Source organism: Petromyzon marinus, chromosome 62 (assembly GCF_048934315.1).
Source record: "Petromyzon marinus isolate PM22_M1 ecotype Great Lakes invasive population chromosome 62, UKy_Petmar_22M1.pri1.0, whole genome shotgun sequence".
Lineage (NCBI taxonomy): Eukaryota > Metazoa > Chordata > Hyperoartia > Petromyzontiformes > Petromyzontidae > Petromyzon > Petromyzon marinus.
Genome location: NC_133728.1, coordinates 4,129,792 through 4,154,660, shown reverse-complemented (window position 1 = coordinate 4,154,660; position 24,869 = coordinate 4,129,792). Strand labels below are relative to the sequence as shown.

Sequence of the window (24,869 nt, the reverse complement as noted above, 5' to 3'; positions counted from 1 at the left end):
GCGAGGTAGTTAACATCTCCCCACCTAGGGATCACACCCAGGACTTCCTGTATACCAGGCGAGGTAGTTAACATCTCACGACTTAGGGATCACACCCACATCTTCCTGTATACCAGGCGAGGTAGTTAACATCTCACCACCTAGGAATCACACCCACGACCTCCTGTATACCAGGCGAGGTAGTTAACATCTCCCCACCTAGGGATCACACCCACGACCTCCTGTATACCAGGCGAGGTAGTTAACATCTCCCCACCTAGGGATCACACCCACGACTTCCTGTATACCAGGCGAGGTAGCTAACATCTCCCCACCTAGGGATCACACCTACAACTTCCTGTATACCAGGCGAGGTAGTTAACATCCCACCACCTAGGGATCACACCCACGACCTCCTGTATACCAGGCGAGGTAGTTAACATCTCCCCACCTAGGGATAACACCCAGAACTTCCTGTATACCAGGCGAGGTAGTTAACATCTCACCACCCAGGGATCACACCCACGACCTCCTGTATATCAGGCGAGGTAGTTAACATCTCACCACCTAGGGATCACACCCACGACCTCCTGTATATCAGGCGAGGTAGTTAACATCTCACCACCCAGGGATCACACCCAGGACTTCCTGTATACCAGGCGAGGTAGTTAACATCTCACCACCTAGGGATCACACCCACGACTTCCTGTATACCAGGCGAAGTAGTTAACATCTCCCCACCTAGGGATCACATCCACGACTTCCTGTATACCAGGCGAGGTAGTTAACATCTCCCCACCTAGGGATCACACCCACGACTTCCTGTATACCAGGCGAGGTAGCTAACATCTCACCACCCTGGGATCACACCCACGACCTCCTGTATACCAGGCGAGGTAGTTAACATCTCCCCACCTAGGGATCACACCCACGACCTCCTGTATACCAGGCGAGGTAGTTAACATCTCACCACTGTGGGATCACACCCACGACTTCCTGTATACCAGGCGAGGTAGCTAACATCTCCCCACCTAGGGATCACACCCACGACTTCCTGTATACCAGGCGAGGTAGCTAACATCTCCCCACCTAGGGATCTCACCTACAACTTCCTGTATACCAGGCGAGGTAGTTAACATCCCACCACCTAGGGATCACACCCACGACCTCCTGTATACCAGGCGAGGTAGTTAACATCTCCCCACCTAGGGATCACACCCACGACTTCCTGTATACCAGGCGAGGTAGTTAACATCTCACCACCCAGGGATCACACCCACGACCTCCTGTATATCAGGCGAGGTAGTTAACATCTCCCCACCTAGGAATCACACCCACGACTTCCTGTATACCAGGCGAGGTAGTTAACATCTCACCACTGTGGGATCACACCCACGACTTCCTGCATACCAGGCGAGGTAGTTAACATCTCCCCGCCTAGGGATCACACCCATACCAGGCGAGGTAGTTAACATCTCACTACCTAGGGATCACACCCACGACTTCCTGTATACCAGGCGAGGCAGTTAACATCTCGCTACCACGAGCTGGGATGGGCGGAGGGGGGGGAGGAAGCAATCTTTGTCCGCGTGTGTGTGCGCGCATTTCTCTGCGTGTGAGTGAGCGTGCGTTTCTCTGCGCGTGAGTGAGCGTGCGTGTCTCTGCGCGTGAGTGAGCGTGCTCTATCCGCTGCTGCTGCCCTCACCCGCGCTGTGTCTCCACGTGAGCCGCACGTCCGCCAGCGGCGACTTGCAGGAGAGGCGGACGCGGGAGCCGCGGATGACGGAGACTCGGACCGGTGACGGGACGGAGACGGCTGGGATGGGCGGCTCTGATGGGAGTGCACGCACGGCGACAGCAGCATCATCAGCATCATCAGCATCACCAGCATCATCATCAGCAGCATCAGCAGCATCATCAGCAGCATCATCAACATCATCGGCAGCAGCAGCAGTAGCAGCAGAAGCATCATCGGCAGTAGCATCATCAGCATCATCAACATCAGCATCACCAACATCATCGTCAGCAGCATCAGCAGCAGCATCAGCAGCATCATCAGCAGAAGCATCATCGGCAGTAGCATCATCAGCATCATCAACATCAGCATCACCAACATCATCATCAGCAGCATCATCAGCAGCATCATCAGCAGTAGCAGCAGAAGCATCATCGGCAGTAGCATCATCAGCATCGACATCATCAAAAGCATCATCATCAGCAGTAGCAGAAGCATCATCAGCGTTGGCAGTAGCATCAGCACCAGCACCATCAGCAGCAGTAGTAGCAGCAGTAGTAGCAGCAGAAGCATCATTGGCAGTAGCATCATCAGCATCATCAACATCAGCATCACCAACATCACCAACATCACCATCATCAGCAGCATCATCAGCAGTAGCAGCAGAAGCGTCATCGGCAGTAGCATCATCAGCATCGACATCACCAAAAGCATCATCATCAGCAGTAGCAGAAGCATCATCAGCGTCGGCAGTAGCATCAGCACCAGCACCATCAGCAGCAGTAGTAGCAGCAGTAGTAGCAGCAGAAGCATCATCGGCAGTAGCATCATCATCAGCATCATCATCATCATTAGTAGTAGTAGCAGAAGCATCATCAGTAGGAGCATCATCAGCATCGGCAGCATCATCATCATAAGCATCATCAGCAGCAGTAGCAGAAGCATCATTAGGTTCGGCAGTAGCATCATCATCAGCATCATAATCAGCAGCAGCAGTAGCAACATCAGCAGTAGCATCGTCAGCAGTAGCATCGTCAGCAGTAGCATCGGCAGGAGCTTCATTGGCAGCAGCAGCGTCAACGACAAAAGCATCATCAGCAGAAGCAGCATCATCATCAGCAGCATCATCATCAGCAGCAGCATCATCAACATCGCCATCATCACGTCCATTATCGTCACGAGTCGAGGGTGCACGAAGGTTCACGATGGCGAGGCCCGTGTGACCTCTCACCTGCGGCCGTGATGAAGGTGGTCGTCATGGAGATGAGGAGTGCGGAGACGGTTACCATGGCCACCGCTCCCATGGCATCGGTTGGAGACGAACTCTATCAGTGGCGAGACCCAACCTGCGGAGACACGGGGAGACGCGGGGAGATGAGTGGAGATGCGGGGAGACACTGGGAGACACGGGGAGACCTACGGGGAGAAGATGGGAGACACGGGGAGATGAGTGGAGGTGCGGGGAGACACCGGGAGACACGGGGAGATGAGTGGAGGTGCGGGGAGACACCGGGAGACACCGGGAGACCAACGGGGAGAAGATGGGAGACACGGGGAGATGAGTGGAGATGCAGGGAGACACCGGGAGACACGGGGAGATCTACGAGGAGAAGATGGGAGACACGGGGAGATGAGTGGAGATGCAGGGAGACACCGGGAGACACGGGGAGACCTACAGAGAGAAGATAGGAGACACGGGGAGACTAACGAGGAGAAGATGGGAGACACGGGGAGATGAGTGGAGATGCGGGGAGACACGGGTAGGCACAGGGAGAACACGGAGAGACGCAGGGAGTTGAGTGAAGACACGTGTGCACATGAGGAGATGCGAGGCACAGGGAGACACAGGGAGACACAGGGAGAAGACGGGGGAAACACGGGGCATTGAGTGATATCACATGGGAGACATGGAGATATGGGGAGCCATGTGGATTCACGGGGAGACGCAAGGAGACACGGGGAGACACATGGAGACGTGGCCGGATCGAGGGGGCTAAATTGGCGCAGCACGGGCTGGAGAAGAGATTGACTGATTGTCCATGACCGGTATCAGCGGTGTCAAGATCGGCCTCTGTGGAGGAGGCTCGTGAAGGACGCTGCTGCTGGGCAGTTGGAGGCAGTCGCCCTCCAACAACAACGGAGGGCGGAGGAGCGACGCTCACAACGAGCGGAGCGCCGGGCGGCTAAATCCCAGCGAGCTGGCACAGTAGGGGGCACAGGTGGTGCATCGGCCAGTCATCTCAGTCGTCTCGGTCGGTCAATCCGTGGCACCTGCTGGGTCTGTCCCGTAACCTCCTGCCAGCAGCGAGCCTTCGACGCTTCACGTGGCCATGAAGTCCATCATGCGGGCCACAGGCGCCGTGGTGACGTCACCGCCACTTAGTGGTTGAATGGTGGTTGTTGTTGTTGTTGTTACGTGTGCGTGTGTGCGCATACGTGTGTGTGTGTATGGGGAGCGGTGGCGCAGCGGTTAGCGCGCTGCGGTCCGAAGCCCGACGACCCGAGTTCGATACCCGCTCACGGCCACCAGCACCGGTGACGATTATCTGAGCCGGTCCTGGGCCTCCCCGAGGTCGACTCAGCCTTAAAATGAGTAACCTGGTGCGGTGTGGAGTAAAGTAAAAAAACTAAACACCCCCATCAGCACTAGGGAAGACGAAGGCGGCTGGGAGCGTTGCTGGCCACACAACCCGCTTCTCCTTTGGTGTGCGGTGCGAGCCTTAATAGGCGCTCGCAAACAGCACTTGTCCCAACAGCCTGTTAAGGGCTACACGGGGGATCCTTGCCTTTGTGTGCGTGCGCGTGTGTGTGCGTGCACACACACACGCACACACACGCGTATTTAAGCACTCCCCGCCGTTCCCGTCTATCTCTCTAGACGTACGGGGCTGGAATTTCCTTCACGAAATAACTCAACTCTCCGAGGGGGAGTGGAGGAGGAGGAGGAGAGAGGGAGGGAGGGAGGGATGGAGGGAGGAGGGAGACGGTGGATGGACCTAGTACATTGCGATCGTGAGCTTGCAACTCATTGTGCACACAAAGTGCTCGCAACAAATGAGCGGCACGATATCTCGTGCCGATGTTGTCAAGGAGCGTGAACCATCATCACACACCGTGAACCATCATCACACATCGTGAACCATCATCACACATCGTGAACCATCATCACACATCGTGAACCATCATCACACACCGTGAACCATCATCATACATCGTGAACCATCATCACACATCGTGAACCATCATCACACATCGTGAACCATCATCACACATCGTGAACCATCATCACACACCGTGAACCATCATCACACATCGTGAACCATCATCACACACCGTGAACCATCATCATACATCGTGAACCATCATCACACATCGTGAACCATCATCACACACCGTGAACCATCATCACACATCGTGAACCATCATCACACATCGTGAACCATCATCACACATCGTGAACCATCATCACACATCGTGAACCATCATCACACACCGTGAACCATCATCACACACCGTGAACCATCATCACACATGGTGAACCATCATCACACACCGTGAACCATCATCACACACCGTGAACCATCATCACACACCGTGAACCATCATCACACATCGTGAATCATCATCACACACCGTGAACCATCATCACACATTGTGAACCATCATCACACACCGTGAACCACCATCACACATTGTGAACCATCATCACACACCGTGAACCATCATCACACATCGTGAACCATCATCACACATCGTGAACCATCATCACACACCGTGAACCATCATCACACACCGTGAACCATCATCACACACCGTGAACCATCATGACACATCGTGAACCATCATGACACATCGTGAACCATCATCACACATCGTGTACCCTCATCACACATCGCGAACCATCATCACACACCGTGAACCATCATCACACATCGTGAACCATCATCACACACCGTGAACCATCATCACACATCGTGAACCATCATCACACAACGTGAACCATCATCACACACCGTGAACCATCATCACACATCGTGAACCATCATCACACACCGTGAACCATCATCACACATCGTGAACCATCATCACACATCGTGAACCATCATCACACATCGTGAACCATCACTCCGGTGGTCATCCTCGTAGCAGCAGCGGCTTTTGGCTAACCATCGCGCGCTGTCAGATGCTATATACACTACACTACTATACACTGCATTATACACTGCACTACAATGCACTACATTATACACTACACTACTATACACTCCACGAGACACTAATACACCACACTATACACTTGCACTACTTTACACTACGTTATACACTACACTATACACTACTATACACTACATTATTATACACTACACTATTATACACTAGAATACAGACTATACCATACTACACGAATTTATATGCTACAATATACACTACACTATACACTTTTTGGCTATATACACTACAATACACACTCCACTAAACTATACTATACACTACATTATACACTACACTACTATAGACGACACTATACACTACACTACTTTGCACCACACTATACACTTGCACTACCATACACTACATTATACACTACACTATACACCACACTATACACTTGCACTACAATACACTACATTATACACTACTATACACCACACTATACACTTGCACTACAATACACTACATTATACACTACCATACACTGCACTATTATACACTAGAATAGACACTATACTACACTGCACTTTATACGCTACAATATACAATGTTATACACTACACTATGCACTACTATACACTACACTATACACCACACTATACACTTGCACTACAATACACTAAATTATACACTACTATACACTGCACTATTATACACTAGAATACACACTATACTACACTGCACTTTATACGCTACAATATACACTGTTATACACTACAATATACACTGTTATACACTACACTATACACTATTATACACTACACTATACACCACACTATACACTACACTATACGCTACAATATACACTGTTATACGCTACAATATACACTGTTATACACTACACTATACACTGTTATACACTACACTATACACTATTATACACTACACTATACACCACACTATACACTACACTATACGCTACAATATACACTGTTATACACTACACTATACACTATTATACGCTACAATATACGCTGTTATACACTACAATATACTGTTATACGCTACACTATACTCTGTTATACGCTGCAATATACACTGTTATACACTACACTATACACTTTATATGCTACAATATACACTGTTATACACTACACTATACACTATTATACACTACACTATACGCTACAATATACACTGTTATACGCTACAATATACACTGTTATACGCTACAATATACACCACACTATACACTACACTATACACTGTTATACACTACAATATACACTATTATACACTACAATATACACTGTTATACACTACACTATACACTGTTATACACTACAATATACACTGTTGTACACTACAATATACACTGTTATACACTACACTATACACTATTATACACTACACTATTATACACTACACTATACACTGTTATACACTACAATATACACTGTTATACACTACAATATACACTGTTGTACACTACAATATACACTGTTATACACTACAATATACACTGTTATACACTACAATATACACTACAATATACACTACAATATACACTACACTATACACTACACTATACACCACACTATACACTACTATACACTACACTATGCACTACACTTTTGGCTCGGCCGCCGAACAAAAACATTGGCCACCGCATCGCGCGGCGCGTTCGGATGCGCCCCTTCTGCGGGGCCGTCTGGAACGCTCTCCCTTCCGACATGATGGAGACGCTGGAGCGCATCATCGTCTCGATCGACAAGCGAATTTCTTCGCAACTGATTTGTGTCGTTGCGTTTAGTTTGTCCGCACTTCGGATTGGCGCGGTTGGCTACGTACGGTGCGAAAGAAGTTCAACGTACATCCGTACACACACACACAAGCACACGCACAAACAACAACAACGACCGCCATTCGCCACTAAGTGGCGGTGACGTCAGCACGACGCTTGTGCCAGGCCGTGTGCACCTTGAGGCCACGGATAAATGCACGCGCACACACACACACACACACGCGCACGTATATGCCAACACATATTTAAGAAAGCATGAAAAACAAAGACAAAGATCCCCCCGTGTAGCCTGCAACAGACCGTAGGGGCAAGTGCTGTTAGCGAGCAGCACCTATGAAGGCCGGCACGGCACGCGAGGGGGTGGGTGGCCAGCACCACGCCCGGCCGCCTTTGTCTCCCCGTAGTGGCGATGTTTACGACACACCGCTACACCAGCTACTCATGCGAGGCAGAGTCAATTCAGATATCCGTCAATTGGTGTTGGCCGTGAGCGGGAATCGAACTCTGGGAGCGCTAATCGCTGCGCCACCCGTCCCCGCAAAACAAACAAACACATGCACCAGATATGTGTACACACACACACACAGCAACAAAATGCGTACACACGTAACAACAACCCCCCCCCCCCCTTCATCGCTAAAGACGCCTGTGCCAGGCAAGGTGCAGTTTGAGGCCAAGTGATGTGCGGAAGGCTCGCAGCTGATAGGTCACAGAACAGACCCAAGCACTCATTCACTCACCCACCCACCCATTAACTCACCCACACACACACACAACAACAAGCTTTATTCACCCAAGCATACACTCACTGCTCACCTACCGACCAAGCGACTCACCCACCCACCACCTACCTCACCCAACAATACACCCGCTCAGTCACTCACCCACTCATTCACTCACTCGCCAACTCACTCGGCTCAGACACTCACTCAACCACTTACCCGCTCATGCACTTTCTCACCCACTCACTCGCTCAGTCACTCGCCCACTCACCCATTTACTCATTCACTCACCCGCTCACTCACCCACTCACTCACTCATTCACTCACTCACTCACTCACCCACTTACTCATTCACTAACCCGCTCAGTCACTCACTCACTCACCTACTCACTTGCCAACTCAACTGCTCATGCACTCACTCATCCACCCACTCACTCGCTCAATAATATACCCACTTCACGCACTCATTCACCCACTCACTCATCCACTTACGCACTCACTCACCCACTCAGTCACTCACTCACTCGCCCGCTCACTCACACACTTACTCATTCACTCACCCGCTCAGTCACTCACCGACTCACCCGCTCATGCACTTTCTCACCCACTCACTCGCTCAGTCACTCACCCACTCACCCGTTCACTCTCCCACTTACTCATTCACTCACCCGCTCAGTCACTCACTCACTCACTCACCCGCCCACTCACCTGCTCACTCACCCGCCCACTCACCCGCTCACTCACCCACTTACTCATTCACTCACCCGCTCAGTCACTCACTCACTCACCCGCCCACTCACCCGCCCACTCACCCGCTCACTCATCCACTCACTCAACCACTTACGCATTCACTCACCCGCTCAGTTACTCACTCACTCACTCACCCGCCCACTCACCCGCTCACTCACCCACTCACTCAACCACTTACTCATTCACTCACCCGCTCTGTCACTCACTCACTCACTCACCCGCCCACTCACTCACCCACTCACTCACTCACTCACCCACTTACTCATTCACTCACCCACTCAGTCACTCACTCACCCCTCACCCGCCCGCCCACTCACCCGCTCACTCACCCACTCACTCACCCACTCACCCACTCAGTCACTCACTCACCCCTCACCCGCCCGCCCACTCACTCACCCACTCAGTCACTCACTCACCCCTCACCCGCCCACCCACTCACCCACCCACTCACCCGCTCACTCACCCACTTACTCATTCACTCACCCGCTCACTCACTCAACCACTTACTCACTCACTCACCCCTCACCCGCCCGCCCACTCACTCACCCACTCACCCGCTCACACCCGCTCACTCACCCACTTACTCATTCACTCACCCACTCACCCAGATTGCAGAGCCCCAGCCTGTCACGACTCCTGCCTCTGGATCCTCCCCTTCACGTTCATGGCTCCAAGCGTCGTGTTTCTAGAGACAGAAGGTCAGGAGGAGACAGCATCGTCGTCATCATCGTTGTCATGATCATCATCGTCGTCATCATCATCGTCATCATCATCATCGTTGTCATGATCATCATCGTCGTCATCATCATCGTCATCATCATCATCATCGTTGTCATGATCATCATCGTCGTCATCATCATCATCATCGTTGTCATGATCATCATCGTTGTCATCATCATCGTCGTCATGATGATCATCGTCGTCGTCATCGTCGTCATCATCATCGTCGTCATGATCATCATCGTCATCATCATCGTCATCATCATCGTCGTCATCATCATCGTTGTCATGATCATCATCATCGTAGTCATCATCGTCGTCATCATCGTGGGCTGCAGGGTGGCAGGGCACGCGTTAACACTCGTGCACCTCACGAGTGTCTTAACTGGGTTCGATTCCCGACTCGGGCGCCTTTGTGTGTGGAGTTTGTGTGTTCTCTCCCCCTGCTCAGCAGAGTGTGAGTGAGTGTGTGTGTGAATGTGAGAGTGAGTGAGTGTGTGAGAGTGTGAATGTGTGTGTGAGAGTGTGAATGTGAGCGTGTGAATGTGAGTGAGTGTGTGAGGGTGAGTGAGTGTGTGAGTGTGCGTGAGTGTGTGAGTGTGTGAGTGAGTGTGTGAGGGTGAGTGTGTGAGTGTGTGAGTGAGTGTGTGTGTGAGTGTGTGAGTGTGAGAGTGAGTGTGAGAGTGAGTGTGTGAGTGAGTGTGTGAGTGAGTGTGTGAGTGTGTGAGGGTGAGTGTGCGAGAGTGAGTGTGTATCTGTGAGGGTGTGAACGTGAGAGTGAGTGAGTAAAAGTGTGAGAGTGTGTGTGTGAGAGTGTGAATATGAGAGTGAGTGAGTGAAAGTGTGAGTGTGTGTATGTGTGTGAGGGAGTGTGAATGTGTGAGAGTGAGTGAGTGAGTGAAAGTGTGAGTGAGTGTGTGAGTTAGTGTGAGTGTGTGTGAGAGTGAGTGTGTGAGTGAGTGTGTGAGTGTGTGAGGGTGAGTGTGCGAGAGTGAGTGTGTATCTGTGAGGGTGTGAACGTGAGAGTGAGTGAGTAAAAGTGTGAGAGTGTGTGTGTGAGAGTGTGAATATGAGAGTGAGTGAGTGAAAGTGTGAGTGTGTGTATGTGTGTGAGGGAGTGTGAATGTGTGAGAGTGAGTGAGTGAGTGAAAGTGTGAGTGAGTGTGTGAGTTAGTGTGAGTGTGTGTGAGAGTGAGTGTGTGTGTGAGTGACTGTGTGAGGGTGAGTGTGTGTGAGTGAGTGTGCGTGAGTGAGTGTCCGTGAGTGTGTGAGTGTGTGAGTTAGTGTGTGTGAGTGTGTGTGAGTGAGTGTGTTTGAGTGCGTGAGTGAGTGTGTGAGTGAGTGTGTGAGTTAGTGTGAGTATGTGTGTGAGAGTGTGAGTGAGTGAAAGTGTGTGAGAGTGAGTGAAAGTGTGTGAGTGTGTGAGAGTGAGTGAGTGTGTGAGAGTGAGTGAGTAAAAGTGTGTGTGTGTGAGTGAAAGTGTGTGTGAGTGTGTGAGAGTGAGTGAGTGAAAGTGTGTGTGAGAGTGAGTGAAAGTGTGTGTGAGTGTGTGTGAGTGTGTGTGAGTGTGTGAGTGTGTGAGAGTGAGTGAGTGAAAGTGTGAGAGTGAGTGTGTGAGAGTGTGAGTGAGTGAAAGTGTGTGTGTGAGTGTGTGAGAGTGAGTGAAAGTGTGTGTGAGTGTGTGAGAGTGAGTGAGTGAGTGAAAGTGTGAGAGTGAGTGAAAGTGTGAGGGTGAGTGTGTGAGAGTGAGTGTGGAGTTTGTGTTCTCCCCCTGCTCAGCAATGGGTTCCCTCCTCCCCCCATAGCTAAACCCACACACACAGTGGAACTGCTATCGGCCAACAAAACCACATCCCCAGTGCTGAACAATCGCTCTGCAAACCACTCAGCAAACGCAAACATCGCAGTCCCTTACTACCAAGGTTTGCCCTGCCCCTCCGCTCGTTGTTGTGAGCGTCGCTCCTCTGCCCTCCACCTTTGTTGATGGAGAGGCGACTGCCTCAAAGTGCCCAGGAGCAGCGTCCTTGACGAGCCTCCTCCATAAGGCACCACCGCCACCATCATCACCATCACCGCTAACTACCACTACTACCACCTCCATAACCACCATCACCACTACCATCATCATCATCACCTATAACTACCACTACTACCGCCTCCATAACCACCATCACCACTACCATCATCATCATCACCTCTAACTAACATACTACTGCCTCCGTAACCACCACCATCACCACCACCACCATCACCTCTATAACCACTAACCCCTCCATAACCACCATCACCACCACCATCATCATCACCTCTAACTACCACTACTACCACCTCCGTAACCACCACCATCCGCACCATCACCACCACCACCTCTATAACTACTAACCTCTCCATAGCCACCACCACCTCTATAACCACTAACCCCTCCATAGCCACCACCACCTCTATAACCACTAACCCCTCCATAACCACCACCACCACCTCTATAACCACTAACCCCTCCACAACCACCACCACCTCTATAACCACTAACTCCTCCATATCCACCACCACCATCTCTATAACCACTAACCCCTCCATAGCCACCACCACCATCATCACCTCTATAACCACGAACCCCTACATAACCACCATCACCACCACCTCTATAACCACTAACCTCTCCATAAGAACCACCACCACCACCACCACCATCTCTATAACCACTAAACCCTCCATAGCCACCACCACCACCACCACCTCTACAACCACTAACCCCTCCATAGCCACCACCACCATCTCTATAACCACTAACCCCTCCATAACCACCTCTATAACCACTAACCCCTCCATAGCCACCACCACCAACTTTATAACCACTAACCCCTCCATAACCACCACCTCTATAACCACTAACCCCTCCATAACCACCACCTCTATAACCACTAACCCCCCTCCATAGCCACCACCACCACCTCTATAACCACTAACCCCTCCATAGCCACCACCACCATCATCACCTCTATAACCACTAACCCCTCCATAACCACCACCACCTCTATAACCACTAACCCCTCCATAACCACCACCTCTATAACCACTAACGCCTCCATAACCACCACCACCTCTATAACCACTAACCCCTCCATAACCACCACCTCTATAACCACTAACCCCCCTCCATAGCCACCACCATCACCTCTAACAGGTCCCTGCAGGGTGGGCTGGTAGGAACATTGGAATTTTGCGCAATTTTATTTTTACACCCCAACAGCACGAGATTTCACTTCGTTAAAGTATTGAAAGGGGACGGACAGACGGACACATTAATCTATTGCAGGCTGGTACACTCAGTTTACAACTTCGTTTCTACCAGTATAACCACTAACCCCTCCATAACCACCACCACCTCTATAACCACTAACCCCTCCAAAACCACCACCTCTATAACCACTAACCCCTCCATAACCACCACCACCTCTATAACCACTAACCCCTCCATAGCCACCACCACCTCTATAACCACTAACCCCTCCATAACCACCACCTCTATAACCACTAACCCCTCCATAACCACCACCACCTCTATAACCACTAACACCTCCATAACCACCACCACCTCTATAACCACTAACCCCTCCATAGCCACCACCGCCATCATCACCTCTATAACCACTAACCCCTCCATAACCACCACCTCTATAACCACTAACCCCTCCAAAACCACCACCTCTATAACCACTAACCCCTCCATAGCCACCACCACCACCTCTATAACCACTAACCCCTCCATAACCACCACCACCACCTCCATAACCACTAACTCCTCCATAACCACCACCACCGCTAAAACCACTAACCCCTCCATAACCACCACCACCTCTATAACCACTAACCCCTCCATAACCACCACCACCACCATCACCTCTATAACCACTAACCCCTCCATAACCACCACCACCTCTATAACCACTAACCCCTCCATAACCACCACCACCTCTAGAACCACTACAGCCTCCATCAAATATTCCCCCGTATCGCACCACGCCCGACCGCCTTTGGCTCCCCAGTGGCGATGTTTACTACACACCGCACCAGGTACCTCATTTGAGGCCGAGGCAACCTAGGGGACATACACAGCACATAGACAACCCAGAGAAACACACACAGCACATAGACAACACAGACACACACACAGCACATAGACAACACAGACACACACAGACACACACAGCACATAGACAACACACACACAGACACACACACAGACACACACATAGGCACACAGCACATAGACAACACACACACAGACACACACACAGACACACACATAGACACACAGCACATAGTCAACACAGAGGAGCAGGCAGACACAGACACACACAGCACTTAGACACACACAGACACACACAGCACACATACAGCACAGACACACACAGCACATAGACAACACAGAGGAGCAGACAGACACAGACACACACAGCACATATACAACACACATAGACAAACAGACACACACAGAGGAGCACACAGACACACAGACAGACACACAGACACACACAGCACTTAGACACACACAGAGGAGCACACACAGACAAACAGACAGACACACACAAAGCACATAGACAACACAGAGGAGCAGACACACACAGACACACACAGCACACAGACACACAGCACATAGACAACACAGAGGAGCACACAGACAGAGACACACACAGCACATAGACACACACAGAGACACACAGCACATAGACACACACAGACAGACACACATAGACAGAGACACACACGGACACATACTGCACATAGACACACACAGACACAAACACACACAGAGACACACACAGCACATAGACAACTCAGAGGAGCAGACACACACAGACACACACAGACAGAGACACGCACACAGACACACACACACAGACAGAGACACACACAGACACATACAGAGACACACACACAGACAGAGACACATACAGAGACACACACAGAGACAGATACACAGAGACACACACAGACAGAGACACACACAGACACACACAGACAGAGACACACACATACACAGACAGAGACACACACACACAGACACACACAGACAGAGATACACACACAGAGAGACACACACAGAGACACACATACATACACAGACAGAGACACACACAGAGACACACACACACAGACAGAGACACACACACAGAGACACACACACAGAGACACACACGCACATACACACACACACAGACACACACACACACAGAGACACACACACATACACACACACAGACACACATACACAGAGACACACACACAGAGACACACACACATACACACACAGACACACACACACATACACAGAGACACACACACAGAGACACACACATACACAGAGACACACACACATACACAGAGACACACACACAGAGACACACACACACAGACACACACAGACAGAGACACACACAGACACACACAGACAGAGACACACACACACAGAGACACACACACAGACAGAGACACACACACATACACACACAGAGACACACACACACACAGAGACACACACACAGACAGAGACACACACACAGACAGAGACACACACACATACACACACAGAGACACACACATACACAGACAGAGACACACACAGACACACACACAGACACACACAGACAGAGACACACACACACAGACAGAGACACACACACATACATATACAGAGACACACACACACATACACACACAGAGACACACACACATACACAGACAGAGACACACACACAGAGACACACACACAGACAGAGACACACACACATACACACACAGAGACACACACACACATACACAGACAGAGACACACACACAGAGACACACACACAGACAGAGACACACAGACACACACAGAGACACACACACACACAGAGACACATACACAGACAGAGACACACACACATACACACACAGAGACACACATACACAGACAGAGATACACACACAGAGACACACATACACAGAGACACACACACATACACACACAGAGACACACATACACACACACAGACAGAGACACACACACATACACAGACAGAGACACACACACAGAGACACACACACAGACACACACAGACAGAGACACACACACAGACAGAGACACACACACATACACACACAGAGACACACACATACACACACACATACACACACAGACAGAGGCACACACATACACACACAGAGACACACAGACAGAGACACACACACAGACAGAGACACACACACACAGAGACACACAGAGACACACATACACAGCTAGAGACACTATCGCCGTCGACCACAAATCCGCTCCTGGTTTGTTTTCCCAGCCTCCCCGTTACGAGCGCCGTCGGTGGATTTCCCACGGAGCGGACCTACACGCCGGACGAACCCCAGCCCGACGGTTTCACGCTTCGCGATAACACGGCGGGGGGGGGGGGGGTGAGGCGAGGTGAGGGGGTGGGGTGAGGTGAGGGAGGTGAGTGAGGTGAGCGAGTGAGGTGAGGGGGTGAGGTGAGGGGGTGAGGTGAGGGGGTGAGTGAGGTGAGGGGATAAGTGAGGTGAGGAGGTGAGTGAGGTGTGGGGGTGAGTGAGGTGAGGGGGTGAGGGGGTGAGTGAGGTGAGGGGGTGAGGGGGTGAGTGAGGTGAGGGGGTGAGGTGAGGGGGTGAGTGAGGTGAGGGGGTGAGTGAGGTGTGGGGGTGAGTGAGGTGAGTGAGGTGAGGGGGTGAGTGAGGTGAGCGAGTGAGGTGAGGGGGTGAGGTGAGGGGGTGAGGTGAGGGGGTAAGTGAGGTGAGGGGGTGAGTGAGGTGAGGGGGTGAGGTGAGGGGGTAAGTGAGGTGAGGGAGTGAGTGAAGTGAGGGGGTGAGTGAGGTGAGGGGGTGAGTGAGGTGTGGGGGTGAGTGAGGTGAGCGAGTGAGGTGAGTGAGGTGAGGGGGTGAGTGAGGTGTGGGGGTGAGTGATGTGAGCGAGTGAGGTGAGTGAGGTGAGGGGGTGAGTGAGGTGTGGGGGTGAGTGAGGTGAGCGAGTGAGGTGAGTGAGGTGAGGGGGTGAGTGAGGTGTGGGGGTGAGTGATGTGAGCGAGTGAGGTGAGTGAGGTGAGGGGGTGAGTGAGGTGAGGGGGTGAGTGAGGTGTGGGGGTGAGTGAGGTGAGGGGGTGAGTGAGGTGTGGGGGTGAGTGAGGTGAGCGAGTGAGGTGAGTGAGGTGAGGGGGTGAGTGATGTGAGCGAGTGAGGTGAGTGAGGTGTGGGGGTGAGTGAGGTGAGGGGGTGAGTGAGGTGAGGGGATAAGTGAGGTGTGGGGGTGAGTGAGGTGAGCGAGTGAGGTGAGGGGGTGAGGTGAGGGGGTGAGTGAGGTGTGGGGGTGAGTGAGGTGAGCGAGTGAGGTGAGGGAGGTGAGGGGGTGAGTGAGGTGTGGGGGTGAGGTGACGGGGTGAGTGATGTGAGCGAGTGAGGTGAGGGGGTGAGGTGAGGGGGTGAGTGAGGTGAGCGAGTGAGGTGAGGGGGTGAGTGAGGTGAGGGGGTGAGTGAGGTGAGGGGGTGAGTGAGGTGAGCGAGTGAGGTGAGGGGGTGAGTGAGGTGAGGGGGTGAGGTGAGGGAGGTGAGGTGAGGGAGGTGAGGGGGGTGAGGTGAGGTGAGTGAGGTGAGGTGAGTGAGGTGAGGTGAGTGAGGTGAGGTGAGTGAGGTGAGGTGAGTGTGCGGGTGAGGTGAGGGGGTGAGTGAGGTGAGGGGGTGAGTGAGGTGTGGGGGTGAGTGAGGTGAGGGGGTGAGTGAGGTGAGCGAGTGAGGTGAGGGGGTGAGTGAGGTGAGGGGGTGAGTGAGGTGAGGTGAGTGAGGTGAGGTGAGGTGAGTGTGCGGGTGAGGTGAGGGGGTGAGTGAGGTGAGGGGGTGAGTGAGGTGTGGGGGTGAGTGAGGTGAGGGGGTGAGTGAGGTGAGCGAGTGAGGTGAGGGGGTGAGTGAGGTGAGGGGGTGAGTGAGGTGAGGTGAGTGAGGTGAGGTGAGGGGGTGAGTGAGGTGAGGGGGTGAGTGAGGTGAGGGGGTGAGTGAGGTGAGGGGGTGAGGTGAGGGAGGTGAGGTGAGGGAGGTGAGGGGGGTGAGGTGAGGTGAGTGAGGTGAGGTGAGTGAGGTGAGGTGAGTGAGGTGAGGTGAGTGAGGTGAGGGGGTGAGGTGAGGGAGGTGAGGTGAGGGAGGTGAGGGGGGTGAGGTGAGGTGAGTGAGGTGAGGGAGTGAGGTGAGGTGAGTGAGGTGAGGTGAGTGAGGTGAGTGAGGTGAGGTGAGTGAGGTGAGTGAGGTGAGGTGAGTGTGCGCGTGAGGTGAGTGAGGTGAGTGAGGTGAGGTGAGTGAGGTGAGGTGAGTGAGGTGAGTGAGGTGAGTGAGGTGAGGTGAGTGTGCGCGTGAGGTGAGTGAGGTGAGTGAGGTGAGGTGAGTGTGCGCGTGAGGTGAGGGGGTGAGTGAGGTGAGGGGGTGAGTGAGGTGAGTGAGGTGAGGTGAGTGTGCGCGTGAGGTGAGGGGGTGAGGGAGGTGAGGGGGGTGAGGTGAGGTGAGTGAGGTGAGGTGAGTGAGGTGAGGTGAGTGAGGTGAGTGAGGTGAGGGGGTGAGTGAGGTGAGTGTGCGCGTGAGGTGAGTGAGGTGAGTGAGGTGAGGGGGTGAGTGAGGTGAGTGAGGTGAGGTGAGGTGAGTGAGGTGAGTGAGGTGAGTGAGGTGAGTGAGGTGAGTGTGCGGGTGAGGTGAGGGGGTGAGTGAGTGAGAGGCGGAACGAAAAGGTGAGCGCGAGGCGAGGCGGGGGGTGAGGAGTGAGTGAGGGGGAGGGTAAAGGGTGAGGGGTGAGTAAGGGGGTGAGGAAGGGGTGAGGGGTGAGTAAGGGGGGAGGGGTGAGTGAGGGGTGAGTGAGGGTGAGTGAGGGGGTGAGTAAGGGGTGAGAGGTGAGTGAGGGGTGAGTGAGGGGGAGGGTAAGGGGTGAGGGGTGAGTGAGCGCGCGCTGAGGGGAGGGGTGAGGGGGAAGGTGAGCGCGCGCTGAGGGGAGGGGGGAGGAGGGGGGGCTAACCACGTGACCCCCCGCGGCCCCCCAGGACTTCTTTCCGCTTCTCCGAAGGCGAAGCGAGGCGGAAACGAGCGAGCGAGCCCATTGGTCAGCGGGGGAGCACGTGACCGCGAGTCGGTGTGTGTGTCCGTGTGAGTCGGTGTGTGTGTGTCGGTGTGTGTGTCAGGGTGAGTCGGTGTGTCTCAGGGTGAGTCGGTGTGTCTCAGGGTGAGTCGGTGTGTGTGTGTCAGGGTGAGTCGGTGTGTGTCAGGGTGAGTCGGTGTGTGTGTGTCTGGGTGAGTCGGTGTGTGTGTGTCAGGGTGAGTCGGTGTGTGTGTCAGGGTGAGTCGGTGTGTGTGTGTGTCAGGGTGAGTCGGTGTGTGTGTGTCCGTGTGAGTCGGTGTGTGTGTGTCAGGGTGAGTCGGTGTGTCTCAGGGTGAGTCGGTGTGTGTGTCAGGGTGAGTCGGTGTGTGTCTGTCAGGGTGAGTCGGTGTGTGTGTGTCCGTGTGAGTCGGTGTGTGTGTGTCAAGGTGAGTCGGTGTGTGTGTCAGGGTGAGTCGGTGTGTGTGTCTCAGGGTGAGTCGGTGTGTGTGTGAGTGTCCGTGTGAGTGTCCGTGCGAGTCGGTGTGTGTATCGACGCAGCCTCAGTACCTGGTGTAGCTAGCTGTGTGTAGTAAACATCGTCACTGGGGGAGACAAAGGCGGTCAGGGCGGCCACCCACCCCCTCGTGTGCAGTGCCACACTTCACAGGCGCTGCTGCTACTCGCTAACAGCACTTGCCCCTACAGTCCGTTGAGGCTACACGGGGGACCTTTGTCTTTGTGTACCAGGCGTGGTGCTGTCCACCCAACCCCCTTCGCTACTTTAACGGCACTTGCCCCAGCCGAGTGTTTAAGGCTACACGGGGGACCTTTGCCTACAATAACAAACAGAGCAGCCGTCACTGAGCGGCCGGTGACGGCATGTGCCAGGCTAGGTGCACGAGGTCACGGGACATGTTCACAAACACCCTCGTGTAGCTGTTGGGGGTAAGTGCTGTGAGTAGCGCCGCCTATGAAGGCCGACACGGCACACGAGAGGGGGGGAGGGGGACGGTGGGTGGCCAGCACCACCACGCCCGGCCGCCTTTGTCTCCCCTAGTGGCGACGTTTACCACACACGGCACACCACGCGCACGGCACCAGGTACACTCATTTGAGGCCGAGTCGAGCTAGGGGAGGTCCAGGACAGCTACTACTACTACCGCTCCCCACTACTCAATACAAAGACACGCACACAAAGACAAAGATCCCCCGTGTAGCCTGCAACGGACTGTAGGGGCAAGTGCTGTTAGCGAGTAGCAGCACCTATGAAGGCCTGCACGGCACACGAGGGGGTGGGTGACCATCACCACGCCCGGCCGCCTTTGTCTCCCCCAGTGGCGATGTTTACCACACACCGCTACACCAGGTACTCATTTGAGGCTGAGTCGACCTAGGGGAGGCCCAGGACCGGTTCAGATAATCGTCACTGACCGTGAGCGGGAATCGAACTCGGGTCGCCGGGTTCGTAGCGCAACGTAGCGCTAACCGCTACACCACCGCTCCCCACTACACACAAACACTCACTAACACACTCACTAACACACTAACACACTCAAACACAGACACTAACACACACACAGACACTCACTAACACACTCAAACACAGATACTAACACACACACTAACACACTCAAACACAGACACTCACTAACACACTCACTAACACACTCAAACACAGACACTCATTAACACACACACAGACACTCACTAACACACACACACTCACTAACACACTCAAACACAGACACTCACTAACACACACTCACTAAGACACTCAAACACAAACACTCACTAACACACACTAACACACTAACACACTCAAACACAGACACTCACTAACACACTCACAGACACTCACTAACAAACTCACTAACACACTCAAACACAGACACAAAGTAACACACACACAGACACTCACTAACACACTAACACACTCAAACACACTCACTAACACTCAAACACAGACACTCACTAACACACACACACTCACTAACACACTCACTAACACACTCAAACACAGACACTCACTAACACACACTCACTAAGACACTCAAACACAAACACTCACTAACACACACACTAACACACTCAAACACAGACACTCACTAACACACTCACAGACACTCACTAACACACTCACTAACACACTCAAACACAGACACAAAGTAACACACACACAGACACTCACTAACACACTCACTAACACTCAAACACAGACACTCACTAACACACACACACTCACTAACACACTCACTAACACACTCAAACACAGACACTCACTAACACACACACACTCACTAACACACTCAAACACAAACACTAACACACACAGACACTAACACACAGACACTCACTAATACACTCAAATACCACACGTAATAAACACAACAGCCAACATTCACCACTAAGTGGTGGAGACGTCACCACGGCGCTTGTGCCAGACTAGGTGCACTTTGAGGCCACGTGGTGTGATAGGCTCTCGCTGCTGACAAGGTAGGAGTGCTGTGCCAGGCTAGGTGCAGGAGGTCACGGGACAGCCCCAGGTGCCATGGGTTGACTGACTGACTGAGATGAGTGGCAGATGCACCACCAACTGCTTCTCGTACCCAATGCCAACTCACTGTATTTTATCCGCCAGGCGCTCCGCTCGTTGTTGTGAGCGTCACTCATCTCTGCCCCTCCGTTTGTTGTTGCCCAATAGCAGCCTCCTTCACGAACCTCCTCATCCACACAAATACAAAGATCCCCCGTGTAGCCTTAACAGACTGCAGGGGCAAGTGCTGTTAGCGAGCACCTATGAAGGCCGGAACGGTACACGAGGGGGTGGGTGGCCAGCACCACGCCCGGCCGCCTTTGTCTCCCCAGTGGCGATGTTTACACACCGCACCCGGTACTCATTTGAGGCTGAGTCGACCTAGGGGAGGCCCAGGACCAGTTCAGATAATCGTCACCGGTGTTGGCCGTGAGCGGGAAACGAACCCGGGTCGCCGGGTTCATAGCGCAGCGTAGCGCTAACCACTACACCACCGCTCCCTTCCTCCATACACACACACAAACTTACAGGCTGAGTCGACCTAGGCGAGGTCCAGGACCGGTTCAGAGAATCGCTATCACTGGTGGTGTTGGACCGTGAGCGGGAGTCGAACCCGGGTCGCCGGGTTCATAGCGCAGCGCAGCGTAGCGCTAACCACTACACCACCGCTCCCCTCCTACACACACACACCTACACACATTCCGACTACCCGCCTCTGTAATTGCTGTGCTAATCAAATGCACAAATCTGTGCAGCGAACGAGTGTACAAACACACGTGTGCACGCACATGATACAGATAAATTCAAAGATCCCCCGTGTAGCCTGTACAGACTGTAGGGGCAAGTGCTGTTAGTGAGTAGCAGCACCACCTATGAAGGCCGGCACGGGCACACGAGGGGGTGCGGGTGGTGGCTCGCACCACGCCCGGCCGCCTTTGTCTCCCCAGTGGCGATGTTTACTGCACACCGCTACACCAGGTACTCATTTGGGGCTGAGTCGACCTAGGGGAGGCCCAGGACCAGTACAGATAATCGTCACTGGATTGGGCCGTGAGCGGGAGTCGAACTCCGGTCGCCGGGTTTGTAGCGCAGCGTAGCGCGAACCACTACACCACCGCTCCCCACAATCACACGCACACACAAACACACACGCATGCACACACAAACACACACGCATGCACACACAACCACACACACATGCACACACATTCACACACGCATGCACACACAATCACACGCATGCACACACAATCACACGCATGCACACACAATCACACGCATGCACACACAATCACACACGCACGCACACACAATCACACACGCACGCACACACAACCACACACGCATGCACAACGCAAACATAGATACAAATATCTCCCGTGTAGCCTCTAGCGGGCTGTTGGGGCAAGTGCTGTTCACGAGCACCTACAAAGGCCGGCACGGCACACGAGGGGTGGGTGGTCAACACCACCACGCCCGGCCGCCTTTGTCTCCCCAGTGGCGATGTTTACACCACACCGCTACACCAGGTACACTCACGTGAGGCCGAATCTACCTCGGGGAGGCCCACGTTGGGTTCGTAGCACAGTGCGCTAACCACTGCACCACCGCTCCTCACATTAACACGTACAAGCACAGCTTGACTGCTGCTGATGAGACACTGAAAGTGGAAACCATTCCTTGCCTATGAACATCTGGGCAGTCCACCAGCGTGGGTTCAAGCAGAGCCTAGCACTGCTGCTGATGAGAGACTGAATGTCAAAACCATTCCTTGCCTATGAACATCTATGCAGGTCACCAGCGTGGGTTCAAGCAGAGCCTTGCACTGCTGCTGATGAGAGACTGAATGTCAAAACCATTCCTTGCCTATGAACATCTGGGCAGTCCCCCAGCGTGGGTTCAAGCAGAGCCTTGCACTGCTGCTGATGAGAGACTGAATGTCAAAACCATTCCTTGCCTATGAACATCTGGGCAGTCCACCAGCACTGGTACAAAGCAGAGCCTTGCACTGCTGCTGATGAGACACTGAATGTCAAAACCATTCCTTGCCTATGCACATCTATGCAGGTCACCAGCGTGGGTTCAAGCAGAGCCTTGCACTGCTGCTGATGAGACACTGCATGTCAAAACCATTCCTTGCCTATGAACATCTGGGCAGGTCACTAGAGTAAAGAGAGATGGTGAGAGAGAGAAGGGAGGGGAGAGTTAAGAGAGATGGTGAGAGAGAGAGGGAGAGTAAAGAGAGATGGTGAGAGAGAGAGTAAAGAGAGATGGTGAGAGAGAGGGGGGGGAGAGTAAAGAGAGATGGTGAGAGAGAGAGGGAGAGTAAACAGATATGGTGAGAGAGGGAGGGGAGAGTAAAGGGAGATGGTGAGAGAGAGGGGGAGAGTAAAGAGAGATGGTGAGAGAGAGGGGAGAGTAAAGAGAGATGGTGAGAGAGAGAGGGGAGAGTAAAGAGAGATGGTGAGAGAGAGAGGGGAGAGTAAAGAGAGATGGTGAGAGAGAGAAGGGAGAGTAAAGAGAGATGGTGAGAGAGAGAGGGGAGAGTTAAGAGAGATGGTGAGAGAGAGAGAGGGGGAGAGTAAAGAGAGATGGTGAGAGAGAGAGAAGGGAGAGTAAAGAGAGATGGTGAGAGAGGGGGAGAGTAAAGAGAGATGGTGAGAGAGAGAGGGGGGAGAGTAAAGAGAGATGGTGAGAGAGAGAAGGGAGAGTAAAGAGAGATGGTGAGAGAGAGGGGGAGAGTTAAGAGAGATGGTGAGAGAGAGAGGAGAGTAAAGAGAGATGGTGAGAGAGGAGGGGAGAGTAAAGAGAGATGGTGAGAGAGAGGGGGAGAGTAAAGAGAGATGGTGAGAGAGAGGGAGAGTTAAGAGAGATGGTGAGAGAGAGAGAAGGGAGAGTAAAGAGAGATGGTGAGAGAAGAGGGGGAGAGTAAAGAGAGATGGTGAGAGAGAGGGGAGAGTAAAGAGAGATGGTGGAGAGAGAGAGAAGGGAGAGTAAAGAGAGATGGTGAGAGAGAGAGGGGAGAGTAAAGAGAGATGGTGAGAGAGAGGGGGAGAGTAAAGAGAGATGGTGAGAGAGAGAGGGAGAGTAAAGAGAGATGGTGAGAGAGGGAGGGGGAGAGTAAAGAGAGATGGTGAGAGAGAGGGGAGAGTAAAGAGAGATGGTGTGAGAGAGAGGGGAGAGTTAAAGAGAGATGGTGAGAGAGAGAGAGAAGGAGAGTAAAGAGATGGTGAGAGAGAGAGGGGAGAGTAAAGAGAGATGGTGAGAGAGAGGGGAGAGTAAAGAGAGATGGTGAGGGAGAGAGGGAGAGTATAGAGAGATGGTGAGAGAGAGAGAGAGAGAGAGGGAGAGTTATGAGAGATGGGGTG

At 52.7% G+C, this 24,869-nt stretch overlaps 1 protein-coding gene across 3 annotated transcripts in view; it reads right to left on the bottom strand.

The window, feature by feature from the left end:
* Positions 1-24,869, bottom strand: part of LOC116955890 (uncharacterized) — an 86,924-nt gene that overhangs the window by 37,336 nt on the left and 24,719 nt on the right. For 2 of the 3 annotated variants that reach the window (XM_076053685.1, XM_076053687.1), the window contains exons 2-4: positions 9,747-9,827; positions 2,946-3,060; positions 1,685-1,810 (exon numbers count right to left, since the gene is read on the bottom strand). In XM_076053685.1, the coding sequence (XP_075909800.1) occupies positions 1,685-1,810; positions 2,946-3,018 (199 nt within the window). In that variant the 5' untranslated portion in view covers positions 3,019-3,060; positions 9,747-9,827. Of the gene's footprint in view, positions 1-1,684; positions 1,811-2,945; positions 3,061-9,746; positions 9,828-19,535; positions 19,967-24,869 lie in introns of those variants that run through there. The other variant, XM_076053686.1, reaches the window with a different exon arrangement.